The 17,828-nt window shown below is 36.8% G+C and overlaps 1 protein-coding gene across 15 annotated transcripts; it reads left to right on the top strand.

Annotated features, from left to right (window-relative positions):
- Positions 1-4,098: 4,098 nt before the first annotated feature.
- LOC148276968 (uncharacterized) lies at positions 4,099-13,544 on the top strand. Of its 15 annotated transcripts, none has more exons than XM_088233518.1 (7): positions 4,099-4,205; positions 5,265-5,421; positions 5,887-5,949; positions 9,339-9,468; positions 11,496-11,702; positions 12,349-12,582; positions 12,940-13,544. In XM_088233518.1, exons 3-7 carry the CDS (start codon positions 5,940-5,942, stop codon positions 13,538-13,540), a joined length of 1,182 nt encoding a protein of 393 aa, XP_088089644.1. In that variant the 5' UTR covers positions 4,099-4,205; positions 5,265-5,421; positions 5,887-5,939; the 3' UTR covers positions 13,541-13,544. The 15 variants fall into 15 exon arrangements, with proteins under 15 accessions (XP_088089644.1, XP_088089643.1, XP_088089651.1 ...); XM_088233517.1 differs by having other exon boundaries at positions 4,137-4,205; positions 5,215-5,421; XM_088233525.1 differs by having other exon boundaries at positions 4,137-4,205; positions 5,215-5,425.
- The last annotated feature ends 4,284 nt before the right edge of the window (positions 13,545-17,828 follow it).

Genomic DNA, 17,828 nt, shown 5'->3' with positions numbered 1-17,828 from the left:
TTCTTGAAACTGTATGAAATAATAAATAAAAAAATGTTTTACTAAAAACGCACTATTTTGATCGACGTCATTGGTTCATATGAACCAACCAATGATATGAGAGCTGTGAAGGATATCCGGTTGGCTTACCAGAAAAAGGAACCAATCGGAGAACTAACAGAGAACAACCTCTGACGTCACACGCGGAGTGGTTTCAGAAATTCAAAACTTTTTAAAATCGTAGCGCTGATAATACTGTCGGCTTCGTGGTGTAATGGTCAGCGCGTTTGTCTACCATGCCAGAGGTCTCGGGTTCGATTCCCGACATGGTTGACATGAAATATTATTTAAAAGGGTGTTTTTACACTAGAATATTTCATAGTCCCTAGACTGGTACCTGAAGCGTAAGACTGATCAGCTTACCTTCATGTAACAACAGTGATCAAGATACACTGCGATTGGTGTAACAATTCAGTGCCCTATGCACCATTGGGTGCGGAAAGGGAATGATGATGATAATACGATATACAGAAATAAAATAAAATATCTTTTGGCTTATTTAAAAGTATATTAACAAATAACAAATAGTAAAAAAGACACTGAACTTCCTCATTATTAAACCAAACATGTCGGGTTTTTGTAGAATCGAACTCGAGACCTCTTCCACGGTAGGCAAACGCGCTGACCATTTTTCCAAAAAAAAATTTCAATTGAATATTCATTTGCTATTCTGATATCTAGATAATGTTTGTATAATTCCTATGAAAACTGCTAGGATCTTAAAGAAACAAAATGGGATCACATTTCATGTGTAATTAGCAAATAAATGTGTAAGTAGCAAATGCATTACTTAAGAATTGAATTATTTTTCCATCAGTCAGATTGTCAAAGAAACAAATTGACATTTCGTTAGTGTTGCCAGGGTAGTAATTTTTTTCCCTACTTTGCTCACCTAATGAGAGAACTAATGGAAATTGAACTTCGGATTGAACAACTCTGTGGTAGACATTAGACCGACATTATCTTTAAAACATCAAATAATATTTAACATGATATAAAAATATCCGTTTTATGTAGGTAAAATAAAATTTGTTTTATATTTTAAGTTCAAATTTCATTATTTCAATTACTCTTATTAAATAACCCTTTATTTATCTACTCTGTTGTGTCGATCAATATTTCCGCGTGCATAAAATTTTAGAGAAATTAACAGATTGCTTTTTTTTACCTTACATTTGTGTTGATTATATTTTTTCCCGTCGTGCAACGTGGGGAAAAGTGGGGGGATTTTTCGACCCAGTCCGATGTATTCAAATATGTTTCTACGCTCCTTCTGGACTATTCTTAATTCTATGGATTTTAATAACGTGACGAATGAGATTTTAATAAGTATGTCTTTTGATTGTAAATATTAAAAATATTAAAACAATAATTTATGATGTGCAGATTAAGATATTGAGAATATAACTATAATTACGCGCGAGTAGAACCTAGTACCTAGTACCTAGTACCTAGTACCTACAAGACCTGCTTGTTTTATAATAATCTGAGATTGCCTCCAGCCGAGCGTAGCGGGTAGCGGGGAGCGACTTCATATCCTGTTTATAGTGACGCGCATAACCGAATAAAAATAATAAAGAAATATTTCTACATTTGTTGCAACAGAGACACATTTTTTTTGAGAAGGGAAAATGAAAGTCTAGGCATTTACAGGGCTTAAGACCTGCCATTGGCTGGTTTAAGTGGCCATATTACACACTGTGTAACATTCACCGTTCTGCGTATTTTCCGTCCACATTTCCTCAACTCTTCCATCTGTTGACTTTAAAAAATAAATAAATTATACATTAAACGCCCATAGGGCTTTTACAATACAAATTTGCTTATATAATACATAATAGAAAATAATGTTTATAAACAAAAATAGATAGCAGTTATACGAGTACAAAGGTTGAAAAATTAAGTTGATAAAAACATGTTTAAGAAGTTATAGTAGAAGTAACTCAAAAGTTCTTAATTTACTTGTTACAGTGTGTAATTTAATATATCTGAAAGAGTAAAAAAATAAAAGTGTAGTAGTGTGAAGTAAAAGATCTGAAACCTTTATCATGTGGGTGAGATTCATCTGACTGAACCAATTCACCTACTAAGCAACGCCTGAAAACAACGTTCAAATTTTTATACTTCTTATTTTACCAGGTAGTTAATTCAACAATGTTTAAGTATGTCCAAATGCTTGCAGACTGCTTTCTTCTCGAAAAATGTTTTCCCTCTCTGTTGCAATAAATTTAGATATGAATAACTCCCTAGGGAAGAAATCCAGCCAGTCTGCAAGCATTTGGACATACCAAAACATTTTTAAAGAAATATTTCATTTAACAATGATTTGAGTATGTTCTAATGTTTGTTGATAGGCTGAATTTCTCCTCTATGGAGTTATTGAGATGTTTATTTATTGCAACAGAGGGATTCCCCTTCTCACAAATGTTTTCCCTCTCTATTGCAATAAATTTTAATATTTTATTTATTTTGGGAAAATATCAACGTTGTACACGAATTGAAAAGGCTATTTACATTATTTTCTTCGCGCACTGACTATGTTACACAGCGTGTAAAGTGGTCACTTAAACCCGGACGGTTTGTAGCAATGTGGTTTTCTGCAGTGCCCCATCGTGGTAAAATTACAAAACTATCGAATTTGTAATGACATATATTTTTCTCATAAAAATACATGAATAAAATAGAAAACAAATAATTGCAACTTATTTTGATGGTAGAAATGTTTTATTTGGCATAAACTTCTTCTAAGAATTACAATGAGGAAGTTCAGTGGTTTTAAAAAAAAAAAATTTGTTAATAGACTATTCAACTGAGCGAATTTTTTTTGCTATGATTTTTTTTAATTTTGTATTTCTGACGTCCACGTGTGACGTCTCAGGTTCTCTTCCGCTTCTTTTCCGAAAAACCGAAAATCTTCCACAACTCTCTTTTCATTGGTTGATTCATATGAACTAGTGACACCGTTCAAAGTAGTTCGTTTTTATCAAAATATATTTTTTTGTAATTTTTCAGACATAAACCTTGCCGTATATTTTAAACCTCTAATTTTTGCCGCGCTGAAAAAAACATTTTTTGTATCAAATTTACCGTAGAGCTAAAGTTCTTTATAAGGTGGGAATTATCAGGATTTACTATGCGGGCAGTATTCTAAAATATTCAGGAAACGTATAAAATATTGTATTATCTACTTTTTATACCATATTTACTTTTTTGTACCACAACAGGACAGGAGGACTAATTATAGCGGTAAATTGTAGTACAGAACACCCAGGCTAAAAAAAAACACATTTTGGTTTTTGTGTTCCCACTAGGAATCGAACCCGAAACATTCCGTGCGTGACTCAAGTGTCTTAACTACTACACCGCGGTGGCCGCCATTTAAGATTAATTAATTCCTGCTCTAAACGTCGCGTTATATTCGGGCTAATACAGTATATTATACAGGGTGTTCATTAAACCCTGTCACATCTCAAACCACGATGATCAGTATGAGCAAGAATACATCTTGGCACATAAAAATAATTTTTTGGAACGAAAAAATAAAATAATAATAAAATGTAAAAAAAAGCAAATGGTCGCTTACTTCTGCAGGGGAGAAACGAGGGGGGGAGGGGGAGTCTGAAACACCGACAACCGAGCTCCCCCACTTCTCCCCTGCAGTAGCAAGCAACAATTTATTTTTTTAAATATTTTATTTTGAAAAATTTTCTTTATTCTAAATATTTTTTTAAGTATGCTAATATGTCTTCTTATCCATACTGATCATCGTGGTTTCGGATGTGACAGGGTTTAAAGAACACCCTGTATACTCCTTTGTATCTTTATAACGGGTGTTTATGTACATATTTTTCTTTATATTATAAGAACTTGTTTTAATTTTATATTAATATTATTTTTGTATAGCGAGTAAATTATTCGTACCATTTTTTTGCTGATAAATATCATCATTATAATTTCCTTTTCGCACCTAATGGTGCATAGGGCACTGTATTCGTACACCAATTGCGGCGTATCTTGATCACTTTTGTTAAATGAAGCATGTAAAATTAGTTTTTATTCGATTGTCAATGTACGATTGTCACTAACCGGCTACGCGCATCACTATGTGTAAATCTCAGTTCAGCAGTTCAGTTGAATGTTAACTCTCCTACAAGCCAAGAATTGAAGTATATTATACCAGTTTATCCCGTCGTTATGTTTAAAGTGTTTTGTGAAGTGCACTGATGATCAAATTTGTATAAATTGACCCTAAAATAATATAATATCTCTCTACTAAAAACAAGTACTAATCTGCCGTACGAAATGTATGTAGTACCTATGTGGGCAGTAGGTACTAAGTACCTACATAATAAGCGAACATTAAATCCGTTGCTCTCATTAAATCCGTTGCTCTCATTAGAAAGAATTAATGGAGTATCTACCGTTTTGATTCTAGCTGCTCTTAAGCAGGTTATTTAAATTTTAATTTAAAGATTTTAAATTCAATTTACTGCAGTTACCTCCTAATAAAACGAATCGAACTATTGAATGTATATTTTAAAGATATGAAAATATAACTCGTTGGGTCTATTTCAACAAAAAAAAAACAAATAATAAAAACCGTCTATTTTTTGTGACTTATTTAAACCATTTCAAATTACTGTTGATAGTGTGTGCGGACCAACTACTGCTTTACAAAATTATGACAGGAATAGTTGATTGTACAGAACTACTTAGTTTAATAACAATACATGTGCCAGCCAGGATTTGTAGACGGTACCACCTGTTTCATGTACCAATAAGTAAAACATCGTATGTTAAAAATGTTTTTTTTCGTAGGACTTTTTCAGTGTATAATACAAAATTTAAAGATATAGATTACACAAACATCACTCTGTCAGATTTAAAATTTACACTAAAAATGCATTTTGTAACTTAGTAGACATCATAATAATAAATATGTACATCTCCCTTCCCCTCCTTATCCTCTCTTTAAGCATTCTTGTCCTAATCCCGCCCAATTTACAATAACTTACTGTTCTTAAAAAATATATTTAAAAAAATACTTGATTATTAAAAAATATATACGAGTACATGAAAATAACATTTTTATATGTATGAACTTATATGTATTTATTTGATATGTAATATATTTTCTTTACTAAATTTGTATACTTTGTGGAAATCTGTTATTAGTTCTGAGTTTATACACTATATCTGTTTGTTTACTACAAATATGTATGTAGAACTGTTGATTTCCCAAATAAAATAAAATAAAACAAAATATGGTAATACCGAAAGTCGCTGTAGATGTGTAGATGTCAAATATTGCGGAAACAATATATAAAATATCTGCATATTATTGCATTGTCATCACAATCCCTCAAAAACCGCTCAGCAAAGGTAGGTACTTATCTAAAATATGTGTTTACTTTTTTCATTTTTATATTGGTCTCAATGTTTGTTTTTATTGTTTGTTAAATTGGTAGAAGTCTTTTCCATTTGATTTTGTGTTTTGTGCTTTGGAGCCAAAATTAATGTCTAACAAGATTATTGTTATCACAATAATTTATTGTGATAATTATTATCACCGTTATGGCGTTTTATCGAAATCTTTACACATGTAATCTTAGATACGAATTGTTAATAATGATGTGCCAAAGTGATTTTTCTCGTGTTACATTAAATTCAAAACGGTGCAATCTGATTTATGATGGTAATTCCTTTGTAATATTACTCAACGACGCAATCTACATTCTACAATCTGTATTATAAGTATAAATTTTCATTGCCTGGGATATTATGATATTATATAGGCGTTTTGTATTATAATTTTAGATAATGGAGAGAGTAAAACTGTCGTTTCAGATGTGCCGGTGAAGAAAATCTTTTCGGATCAAATCTCGTGAAGTTTTTCCAACATGGCCCGACGTAAGTACATACTCTAAAACATTATATAATTATAAATGATACTATTATATAGCGCCATTTTCGTAAAAATACAACTTAATGGTACACTGCATCAAATATTCCGAAACGTTTAGCAACTACCATCATTCCATGTCCGCTCCCTGGCTGGAGCACATGGTATCCACAAAAAGCCTTCATGCATCTCTGTCGGCTGCCAGCTCCTGCGCGTCCTCCCGAGTCAGGTTCGTGTCCCTCAGTTCTGACATGAACTGCCGACGAACAGTCAGCAGTGGACGTCCAGGACGTCGAGAACCTGATGCCTTATAAAGTAGGCAAGCGTAGTTAAGGCTCTCAGGAGGCATCCGCAGTATATGGCCTAGCCAACCGTATCGCCTCCGCTTGACGACAGTTTGCTGTCATCGGGGTTTGCTGCATCCATTATCTTATTACCTCATTCCTCGCAAAGTCAAACCACCGCACACCCAAAATTCTTCTGAGACTCCTATTCTCAAAACTCAGAACTTTGCTATTTTTGGCCCTAGTGAGGTGCCACGATTCCCTTCCGTGCAGGAGAATAGCAGAGAACGCAACATAGATGGTTGGAATTCTGTTCCTCTCATAACTGTTTAAAAAAATATATATTTTAATTTTTTATTGATTAATGTAATTCCATGGAGGGAGAGAAAGGAGAGAACTTTCTCGGAACTGTTATGTTGCTGGCAGACCCAAAGGTTGGGCCTGGTTGCGTACTGCGAACCAGTTAATATAAATTAATTAAACATGACATTGGCAAAAGCATACAATTTTTTATGCAACGCCATTTTAGTAAAAAAAAAAAAAAACAAAATTATTGATACGTGTTTTTAATATATTATCATTTTATTCATTTATTTAACATAAACTGACTTTAACATAAATACATTAAACATAAAAAATATTTTTGACCATAAAAAAATGATGTGCACAATACGGTCCATAATTATGTGGGTACCGGAATTGAATTAGAAAATAGATTGATTCCAGTTAGAATATAAACTCTTAAAAATGTAATGGCGACCTTTATTCAAATTTGTAAACCCGTATAAAATATGTGCCCCTATTCGCAAACCCATATACGAGTAAATAGAACCAGAATCTATTTACCACTCGATGGCTAGGTTTTTAATATATATATGGACGATCTTACCGTGCTCCTTAAACGGTGTCTGTGCTAACAAAATTATTTATGCAGATGTTATGGTATTATTGACCCCATCTATTAATAGTATGAGATTGTTGCTCAATATTTGCAAAAAATATGCAAACGACCACAACATGATAAACAATGCCAAAAAATCTGCCATACTTATATTTAAACACAAGAGGTCATTTTCTGAATTCATGCACCCATCACCACCTGTATTCCTGGACAACGACAGTTTAACGGTAACTGGAAAAGTCAAGTATCTAGGGCACATACTGACTGATGATTGTAAAGATGATCAGGACATGGAGAGATGGAGAAGAGCCATCAATGTCAGGGCCTCTATGCTAGCGAGGCGCTTTTTTCTTTCGAAGTGAAGAAAATCATCTTTACATCGTATTTGACATCCATGTATGCAGCGGAACTATGGAACAACTATACGCAAGCAGCATGGAATAAATTAACGGTCACGTATAATAATTCATACGGGCAATTATTCGGACTGCCTAGGTACTGCAGTGCCTCCGAAATGTTCACAGCTGGACGGGTGAACACCTACGCTGCCCTACTTCACCAAAGAGCCTGGAGCCTATGGGAACGCCTGAAAAGCTCCAACAATGCGCTTCTCCAAGCCACTGCAGGGTGGGTCCATTCACCCTCGTTCGAGCGATGGTGGGATATGTTGAGACCATCATAAATGCTTCAAATATAAAATTTTGTTCGGCTCTGCACTATGTAGCTATTTTACTGGAATAAAAAATATAAAAAAAGATTTAGGAAATCGCCTCGTAGTGTTGTTGTGCGCCAACCTTGTTTCAAACCCCTTTTATTTACTTATTTATTTCGACTGCTTATGCCTTTGACAAAGTATAAAATAATATTAAAAAATAATTAAAATGAAACAAAACACCCGTACACAAGTAAAGAAAATATAGATACATAAAATAAAATCAGCAGAAAATAAAGGAAAATTAAATAAAAATTATGACATAGGTATGCAGCAAATTAACAATAAATAAAGAGTTTAAATATAAAAAGTATCGAAGTAACGGAGGAGTATTGAGTATTAACACTTTGTATCCCGGAGCCGTGTAAACACGTGATTATATAACCACCTGTTGTATCCCAGTTCCGTGTTTTCACTTGATTTACCAGCTGGTATTGACATCTAGCGACTTTTTCGCTTCTGGTAAACTACGTGAAAACACGGGACCGGGACACAACGCTCGGTTATTATAATCACGTGTTTACACGGCTCCGGGATACAAAGCACAAACAAAGGAGACGCTGTAGGTATATGTGCGAACATTGCAATGTGGCTCTCCATAAAGGCCAATGCTGCAATGCTGGCAGAACTATCTTACAAAAATGACTTGTTAAATTATTTCAAATGAATATGAGAAGTAAGAATTGATTTAACATAATATTTTCATAATTATGACACGTTTAAGAAATTCTTCACAAGGCATGAAATTTCACAAAACTGGTTTGGGCACAGGGTAAATTCTATGTGTATTCGGCCGGTACTCAAAGTGTTAATATAGAGTATTGCCTTTTGTTCTATGGAAAACTACCTCAATTCCTGGTTATATTCAATCATATTTTGTATCTTGACCGTACACATTTTTACCAATGTGTATTGCATCCCTATTTCTTTAGTTATTTATTACATTTTTTCCGGTGGTCATCTCTGGTGGTCATCTACTTATACACGCTAATAATTTACTGTCTCGATGCGTTCACGCAATATTGTTTAAATTTATCTTTCTTGTCTAAAAGAGCGGGTGTCTCTCGGAGTGTTCTTTAAACCCTGTCTCATCCAAAACCACGATGATCAGTATGAGCAAGAAGACATATTGGCACATTAAAATTAAGTTTTAGAACGATTAAAATCTTAAAAAATAATTTACAGAAAAAAAAGGAATGGTTGCTTACTTCTGCAGGGGAGAAACAAGGAGGGGAGGTGGGAGTCTGATTCACCGTCAACCGCGCGGCCGCGCCCCCCTCGCTTCTCCCCTGCAGAAGTAAGCAAGCATTTGTTTTTTTAACTATTCGTTCTAAATATTTTTTTAATATGCTTATATGTCTTCTAGCCTATACTGATCATCGTGGTTTCGGATGTGACAGGGTTTGAAGAACATCCTGTATATGCATAACTCAATTTTGATTGTAGTGGCAATTTGGTCACTTAGTCTTTTTAGCGTTGATATTTATCTTTATTTTGTAGAACTAACAGTGGAGGAGCATATAAAGTTTCTACTGGGGGGAGAAGCCCACGATGTACCGTGTGATACGTGCGAAGAGTCCCAACTGGACATGGAGCTGCCTCCGTGGTTTGATGAAGAAAAATTCAAAAGGTATTCAAATTACTGTTTCATCTTTGTGCTGCTGTGAGCGAATGAGATTTCACAATCCCAGGAATGAAATTAGACCCCCAAATTATTATATCCTAATTGAAGAAACTCGGACAAAGGAAATACAACTTACGAGTGCAAAAGAGACAGCATTTGAAATTGTAATAATTACACCATTCATAAAGGAGAGATGGTACACTTTTACTAAGTATTAAAAAAAACGATTTATTTTGGTATAAGATAAATACTAATGTTTATTTATTTATTTTATTTGAAATATATGCCCATGGTAAGTACAGTGCGTTCAAATGTTTAATAAGTCTATGTAAGTACCTATCTGTGAACCAAGTAAACTTACTAATTTAGTTAGTGTTTTAATTTATTAAAAATTTTAACGGATTCCTACAAACTTAGTAAGTAATAATTTTAAAAAGCCAACAATAAATTTTAAAAATATACGTAGGAACCAAAAAATCATGCTGCAGCGCAAATAAAAAGTCATACATATTAATTTTATTTACACCTCTGAATACATGATTCGCAATTGCCTGTTTTGGGGAAACTCAATTTGGAATGTTAATTAAATTATTTCTTAGTATCGGATAATTTCAATGAAACCATTTTTTTTTAACCAAAATATTCCAATTTCTTTCTAAAAGTGATAAGTGGCTAGAACAGTGGGTTTGAACCTTGGATCGCTGCTATGTGAGTCCGCGACACTACCATGGAATCATCCAGTTCATTGAGTTTCAATAATTTTCATTATTTCAATATTAAATGAAGTTTATCATCAGAAAATCAGGACTTATGATTGTAAAAATATTAGAAACACGTTGACAAACTTTTATTTATTGTTAGTTTTGCGCAATCTGTTTTAGTTAACTCCTGTATATTTCATGCTAATTTAACTTTAACAGATCATTTGCAAAGATCAGAAACAGTATAGGTCTGAGTATACTGAGTATACCCCGAGGAACATTAAATGAAATATGACTTTGGTTAAGTAACTTATAGTAAAATAATCAATAGTTTTTTAGTAATGTTTGAGCATTTGCATTTATTTCTTTATTTTATTGGGTAAACAAACAGTTAGTACAGAAATATTGTCAATTTCTTTATATATTAGTGAAGGTCACTCATGCACACACCAAAAAAATTGTTCACACTTAAGACAACAATTTAAATTATGTTAAATATAACAGATGTAAAAGATAAGAAATGAAATAATAAAAATAATTCAATATCTGCTTCTCTCAATTTTCCTATGATTTTTGACTTAAATTTACATACAAGACATTTTCTTAAAGAAAACAGATAAAGATAAAAAAGATTTTCTTCTTCTTCTTATTGTTCCTCTCCCCGGTGGATGTTGGATATCATCGTAGCAATTCTCACTTCGTTGGCAGCTGCCCCGAACCAGGCCCGAGTGCTGCAATGGAACCAGTCGCGCAAGTGCTTTAGCCAAGAGAGGCGCCTTCTACCTGCACTGCGTCTTCCTTCAATCCTTCCCTGTAGAATGACTTGTAAAATGTTATATTCTTCGCTTCTCATCACATGCCCAGAGTACTAAGTTTTCTTTTCTTAATGGTCTTCAGTACCTATTTATCTTTTTCCATCCGCCGGAGAACGTCATCGTTTCGGACTCTGTCCACCCGGGAGATTTTTAGTATCCTCCTGTAGCCCAACATTTCAAATGTTTTGATTTTTTTTAAAGTGCTTCTCGGGTGAGTGTCCACGTTTCGACGCCGCAAAAAAGTACCGAGAAAACGTAACATCGTACAATGCGCATTCGGAGGTCTAAATTAAAGTCTGTACTGCAAAGGTCACGCATTCTGAAAAAGCAGTCTCGCACCTCTATTCTGACTTTGATCTCTTGTCTCAAATAAAAAGATCAGCCTCAGTAAATCTATTGTTATATTGCTCGCATATTCTAGGTATTGTAGATCGTTTCAAATAGTTTGTTGACGCGTAGTCTGTGTAAAAAGGAAGATTTTGTCTGATTTACATAGTGAAATTTGTTATTATTTCAGGGGGCAGAAATTCATTCAGAGGAATATCATGGGGCAGTTTGCAGTGACCTTGTCTGGTCTCTTGTGTGTCCTATCTGTACCCAGTATACTGGCAATACTCACGAGGACGCAGAAGTCGTCATCTGTAGAAGGTGCCTACAGGAGGTATCTGTCCACACTGAAGCACGTCTACAGCTGGTACTACCAACCTCTCCGACCTGGAACACTGTAAGCTCTAACACTATTAGGATATTATTTATTCCACAGTCAAATGTCACTGTTACTCGCACATACATACCATCTCCTATCTAAATGGCTTTAATCAGCTTAAAACTGAATCCTGTCACATTGCCTCAGAGAATACAGTATTTCAACTGTTAGCCGAGTATTTTGACCAGTATTTATTGTTTTAAAAAAACATTTTTTAATGCGATGTTTAATGTTTCCATCTGCCGTCGTCCTCCTCACTTCTGAGTGTCGTGGCCATTCTCCCTCGTTGCCTTTAATATGTTACGGATCGTTGTCCTCCACCTCACAGTGGTAGCCTCGGTTCGGTCAGTTCATCTTCAGGGGTATCTTGCTCTAGACTTCGACTCCTCCCAGGACCAATAATTTTTCAAGATGTGTCTGAAAAACTAGAAAACACGCTCTGAGCAAATAGAGGATAGTCCGTTATCTACCTTCAGCTCTTTGACAGTGGAAATATTTGTCCATCTCGCGGTTCTGGGGATTCGAAGCATACATCTCCCAGCACCACATTTCGAAGGTATCTATCCTCCGCCTTTCTTTCACAACTCTGCGGCACACGAGAATTTTTAACTTAACTAAACAAAATTTACCTGCGCAGAATGCACATTTGTAATACTGTTTTCAGGATGTGGAAGTCCCTGAGTACGGTTCGTCTCCGTCACCTGCGAGCCAGCAAGGTCGCGGGGAGGGGGGCGCTGGGCCACGTCTCCCAGAGGGACCTGGCGCTCACCCAGTTCGGGTTCTACGGGCTCGGGCTGCTGAAGCCGCACTGCGCGGGTCTCGGCTGCGGGCGAGCAGACCTGGAGGGGTACGTGCACCTCTGGAGGACCATCGGCTACCTGCTGGGGATAAGGGATAGGTAAGAGAAATTGCGCTACAACTTTAGAACTCATTTAGTGAATCGACAATATCTCGAGTACGTCCAAATGTTTGTAGACAAGGTGTCGCCCGGTAGGTGAAATAATTCAGACATGAATCTCATACACATCAATAAAGGTTTCAGCTCTTAAACTTCACTGAAGTCGACAGATAGAAGAGTTAAAGAAATACTATAATATTAAACATAGCCACTTACACCAGCCGATGACCGGTCAAAAGCCCTGTAAATACCTAGATTTCCATGTTTTCCTCTCTGCTGCAATAGATTTCCATTTAGTGAGCATAAATTGACGGTCAAAAATAAAATTTCACTAATCTGTCGTTTTCTACATTTTAGATACAACTTGTGCCGCGAGTCTTTGGAGGAAACGGTTCAAATAACCCGCGTGGTGTGCGGCCGAGTGTTCCGGAAGCTGCTTCACAACCCTCCCGAGTTCTTCTACCATCATGTCGAAGAGCTGCTGAGTGGGATGTGGTACGTGGACACCTCCGTATGCGCCAACTCCTTCATTTACTACACCTACTGGCTCGTGGGCGTTCCGGGATTCACCGGGCTCGCCTCGGAAACGGCCACGACGGACCGAGATGAAGAAACACAGACGGCCGTATACCCGATCCGAGGACTACTCGCGGAAGAAATGGCCCCAGACAATATCCTGGATCCGGATAAGTTTTATTCCTCCTTCAGTTGGAGCGACAAGTTATCTCTGTATTTAACCTTCACCGTGTATACGAAGTGGCTCTTTACGACTCTAGGCAGATTGTATTACAATATGAGCGTCGTATTCACGATGTTCTACGCAGACTATTTCCCTTACTTGGCCATATGGAAGTTTGGTGTGAAGCGGGCTTATGTGGATATGTTCGCCGACGATATCGCGGTGCCGGGAGTTCTCAGGTCTAACAAGGAAATGTTGAATAAACTAATTGGCAGATAATCCACGGCGCTTGATATTTATTTACCAATATACACTGCACCCAGTGCCTTTTACCTTACAGAAATACATATTTAATAGAATATAAACACTTGAATATAATGTGAAACAGAAAATAAGTATTATGATACTATAACACAGCAGTTTCATATAAAGATCTTCCGATGCACGACGTTTAATAACTTGTCCGAGCTGACTACGCGATGATCGGATTACGCGTTGCGGGCCTAAACGGTGTTCGGCTCTGCTTGTTGGTGTTGCCCTCCACATTATAAAAATAAAAAATTCAATTAATGTGTGCATATAAAATTTAAAAATAAAAGGATTTTTTTCCTTTTTGTAGAGGTACAAAATATTTAATTTCCTTTCTGAACCTAATGGTGCATAGGGTACTGCATTGGTACACCAATCGCAGCGTATCTTGATCTTCTTAAGCCTCTTTTCTTTCATTGATATACATCAAGGAACGGGAGGGGGAAAGAAGGATGGTGAGGGATATATAGGGGAAATGGGGCGGATGTTTTCGGGATCTGATGAGGGATCTAGTAGGCCGAGGCCGAGGCCGAGGGAAGGGATTGGAAGAACTGTGTTGCTAGTTTTTTTATGAAGGTGTTAAGTGTCTGAATATTTGTGTCGCGTTGTATGATTGTATTTCTTACAAACCACGGGGCTTGTAGAATGTTTCGCATTGTTGGAGTTTGTCGGTGTGTGATTGGAGGCGTTGGGTGATGATTTTGGTGCTGGACGATGGGTGCTGGGTGAGAATGGCGGTGTCGCCTGCGTACAGTGCTCTCAGGGAATGTCGGTCGTCTGGTATCCACACCCACTTTTCCTCATTGAAATGCATACATGTTATGTACTTCTAGATTACCTGTTTTTAGAAAAAAGATGCCAAGACTGCCAGATTACAGAGAGCTCTCCCGGGAACTAATATTTTTTCCTTGTATGCGGGCACCGCCAAGGAGACTTATGTTCTCAGAGGTGGTATCCTGAACCATTCTCGTGGCACGAGAGAGCAGTTTTTCTCGTGTGTTTTGTATGTAAAGTCTCGTGCCACGAGGGTGGTTCAGGATACCACCCCTGGTGTGGTGGGCAAGCTGTCCCTTTATAAAATTCAATATTTGATTACAGATGAAATGTTAAAAGAGACGAAATGTCCTCTTTTAAAAATGACCATTTTCAATAATTTTAATAGAAAGTTATGCGCTTTCATTGTCAAACTAAGCAACATTTGAGTTGTTTTCTTTTTTTTTTTTATTTAAACAATATAATTATACATTTTTTCAATTTAAAAAAAAAATCGATTGTTATATTTTTTACTAAAACTAAAATCGCACCCAACCACTTTCTGTAGCTTGTTGGTGGAGATTATATTTATACTAACTTATATAATATTATTTACATTTATAAAAACAATGAATAACAGCCGGAAAGATCAGAATATACAAGTAATAATGTATAAATTTATTTTTGAAATACAAGAAAATATATGAAAAATTAAAATATTTACACATGAGCTACTATACATTTATAAACTTTTGATCGAGTAGCCACTCTCTTATTTTGCTCTTGTTACAATGTGAGTTAAATTTAAGTTCTTTCGGCAATAAATTAAAAAACCTAGGTACTAAATATTTGAGAGTTCTATTACCATACTTATTACATACTTTTGGTACTACGGAGCCATCATTAGACGTGAAGCGTGTATTATGGTTATGTTTGAGAGGAAACTTGAATGTATTAATATTAAATTGTTCTAAAATGATGCAAGGCCACAGTAATCCTCGAACAGGCAGAGTTTTGATTGTTTTTTTAAAGGAGATCATTATTACTTCTTGGTTCTTAAATCTCTGCTGGTACAATTCTCCTAACTATAGAGTACTGTAGACCCTGGATCATTTTAATATTAGTTTTAGTCGAATGTTCCACGACTTCATACCATATCCTTTTGATTCTACTAGAGAAAAATAAATAATTTTTAGAGTGATTGTAGCTAACGCGCTACCGGCATCGTGTTGTGGTTCCGCTGCAATCACTAACGCACACGTCCCGATCCACTGGTTGTAAGGCAGCGGAGGCTAGGCGATCTTGTCAAACTCGTCAGGGCCGGAGATGTCCTCAGAAGGGCCTCTTACTTCAGGTTGAAGTTGCCGGTTCGCCGTGGTCAGGAATCCGTAGGGAGAGAAGTCCAAAATCCAAGTCCAGGGTGAAGCGAAGGTGTCAAGCGAAGTGAAGTAGAATCGAGTAGAAAGCCGGGTCGGGGAGAAGCGAGTAGAGATGAGTAAAAGCCAAACGTCAGAGAAGAAGTGTCATTTATTTTTGAGTGTACACGTTATATACCGTTCGCACTACGTGCCCCACCATTCACCCCGCCGAGCGGATCTAGCCGTCGTATGCCGCGTGGAGAGAGAGAGAGAGCGATAGAGAAGGCCGTACGCCCGCTCCATCCATCTCCCTCCCTCCACGTATATAGGCACTACCCCCTCCAGCTCTCACGGCATTCTTGCGGCGGCAACGCAGCGCGAAACGAACATTCAAAAATATACTTAAAACTAATTTACGAACTAAATGCCTATTCTAAATGTCTCGGTATGGAAAAGGCCACCCCCGAAAGTGAAAAATACTAGTCTTTATTGGAGGGGCAGCTCATTTCTAACACATACCGAGATCCCTAAATCTTAACACTTAGTCTAGCGCAGTGGCGGTCCCTAGAAGGGCCGCTTTCCGTCTTGACGTCCGTAACAGTGATTTTAAGCAAAATAAAAGATAACTTATAAAAAGTACTCGCAAGAGTCCGCAATCGATCACAAAGATTAAATATATGACGATCCCATTTAAAATTATGATCTATAAAAATACCCAAATACACAAATTCAATGAATTCACAATTACATGTTGTTTCGGACGCGCTGAAAACGATAGAAGCCACATTTGATTGTGTAATTTGTGATATTGTTTATCGTTTGTTTATGAATAATATTTAATAGTTTTAAGTCCTCGGTATTTGTGAAAGCCAAGGGCCGAATCCATAAGAAAGGCGATTTGATCCACTTTCGGGTTCGGCCTTGGCTATACCGAGGAAAATGAATACAAACGTCACACAAATACAATTACGAAACTTCTTTTCTTACATATTATGTGTCATTATATTTACAGTGGATTTTTTTAATTGGCTTTAGCATTGTTAATATTTTGTTTATGTAATAGCTGTAAAAATCCCAAATAAATAAATAAAATATAGAAAAGGAAAAGATTGGATTATTTAAGTTTAATGTATGTATTTTGTATTGGTTTATTTGTATGTGTGTGCATTTTTATATAAAGAGCTCCGCGCGTACTGTCGACTAAACCCGCACGCGGGCGGACTGCGCTATTTATGTGGTCGGCCGTTGGGTAGAGTAAGGTGGGGGAGGCCGGGCGAGTGGTCGCCCGTACCCACACTCCTCAGCGGCGGCTCGCGTACACGGCGGCGGCCGCGCGCTCGGGCGTCGGGCAGTGCGCCGCGGGCGCTTTATAATGTGTAGACTTAAAATAAACATTCAGTTCGCTCGAGACAGTTCTACCGCGTTTTACTCTCCGCCTCCTGCCCTCCGCTTCCCGCTGGACTTCGTTCTTCGCCGCTGCCTTCCGCCGTGACTGCGCTCGCCTCTTTGCACCAACAGGACCTGTTGGAAAGCCCTTTTCAGGGCTACTGAGGTTGACTTAGCGGTCGGTGCGCCGGGCTCAGGCTCCCCATTTACGCCGGGTGGGCCGATTGAACGGAACCAGGGAGACGAAGCCGCCACCCCCCCCCTGTAACGGGTCGGTTACAACCATCATGCAAGGAATTTGTGCAATTCGCAATAATATTTTTTGGCATGAGGAGATTTTATGTATTTTATTTTATGTGAGAAGCATTTAGTCTTTTTTGCATTTATAATGAGACCATAGTCATGAGCCCAATTTAACAATTTATTGAAATCACTGCAATATCTCTTGTGATTCTAATAGGTTTTTATTGGAAATAACTAGTGCGGTATCATCTGCAAAAATAAATCTCCTTTGAAAACGTTACAAATCATTGATACATAAATTATGTACAATTTAGGACCCCAAATAGACCCTTGTGGCACCCCTAATAAACATTCCCTAGCTAGACTCGATGAATTCTTTATTTTTATACTCATTTTCCTCCCCCTTAAAAAATTTGAAAAAAAAGTTAACAAATTACCCCTTATACCAATTGACTCTAAAATGCATATTAATTTAGAATGACATAAAGTGTCAAAAGCTTTTGAGAAATCTATAAAAA

This window comes from Micrasema longulum, unplaced genomic scaffold (assembly GCF_059751315.1).
Source record: "Micrasema longulum isolate JH-2025_06_02 unplaced genomic scaffold, ASM5975131v1 h1tg001117l, whole genome shotgun sequence".
In the NCBI taxonomy this organism is placed as follows: domain Eukaryota; kingdom Metazoa; phylum Arthropoda; class Insecta; order Trichoptera; family Brachycentridae; genus Micrasema; species Micrasema longulum.
Note: the sequence above shows the minus strand (reverse complement) of the source record. Positions and strands in the feature narration are given on the sequence as shown.

Bases quoted from the DNA above. Each gene is read 5' to 3' on its own strand.
- LOC148276968 (XM_088233518.1), top strand. The intron at 9,469-11,495 runs GTATTCAAATTA...TTATTATTTCAG, and splicing joins GATGAAGAAAAATTCAAAAG to GGGGCAGAAATTCATTCAGA. The intron at 11,703-12,348 runs GTAAGCTCTAAC...TACTGTTTTCAG, and splicing joins CCTCTCCGACCTGGAACACT to GATGTGGAAGTCCCTGAGTA.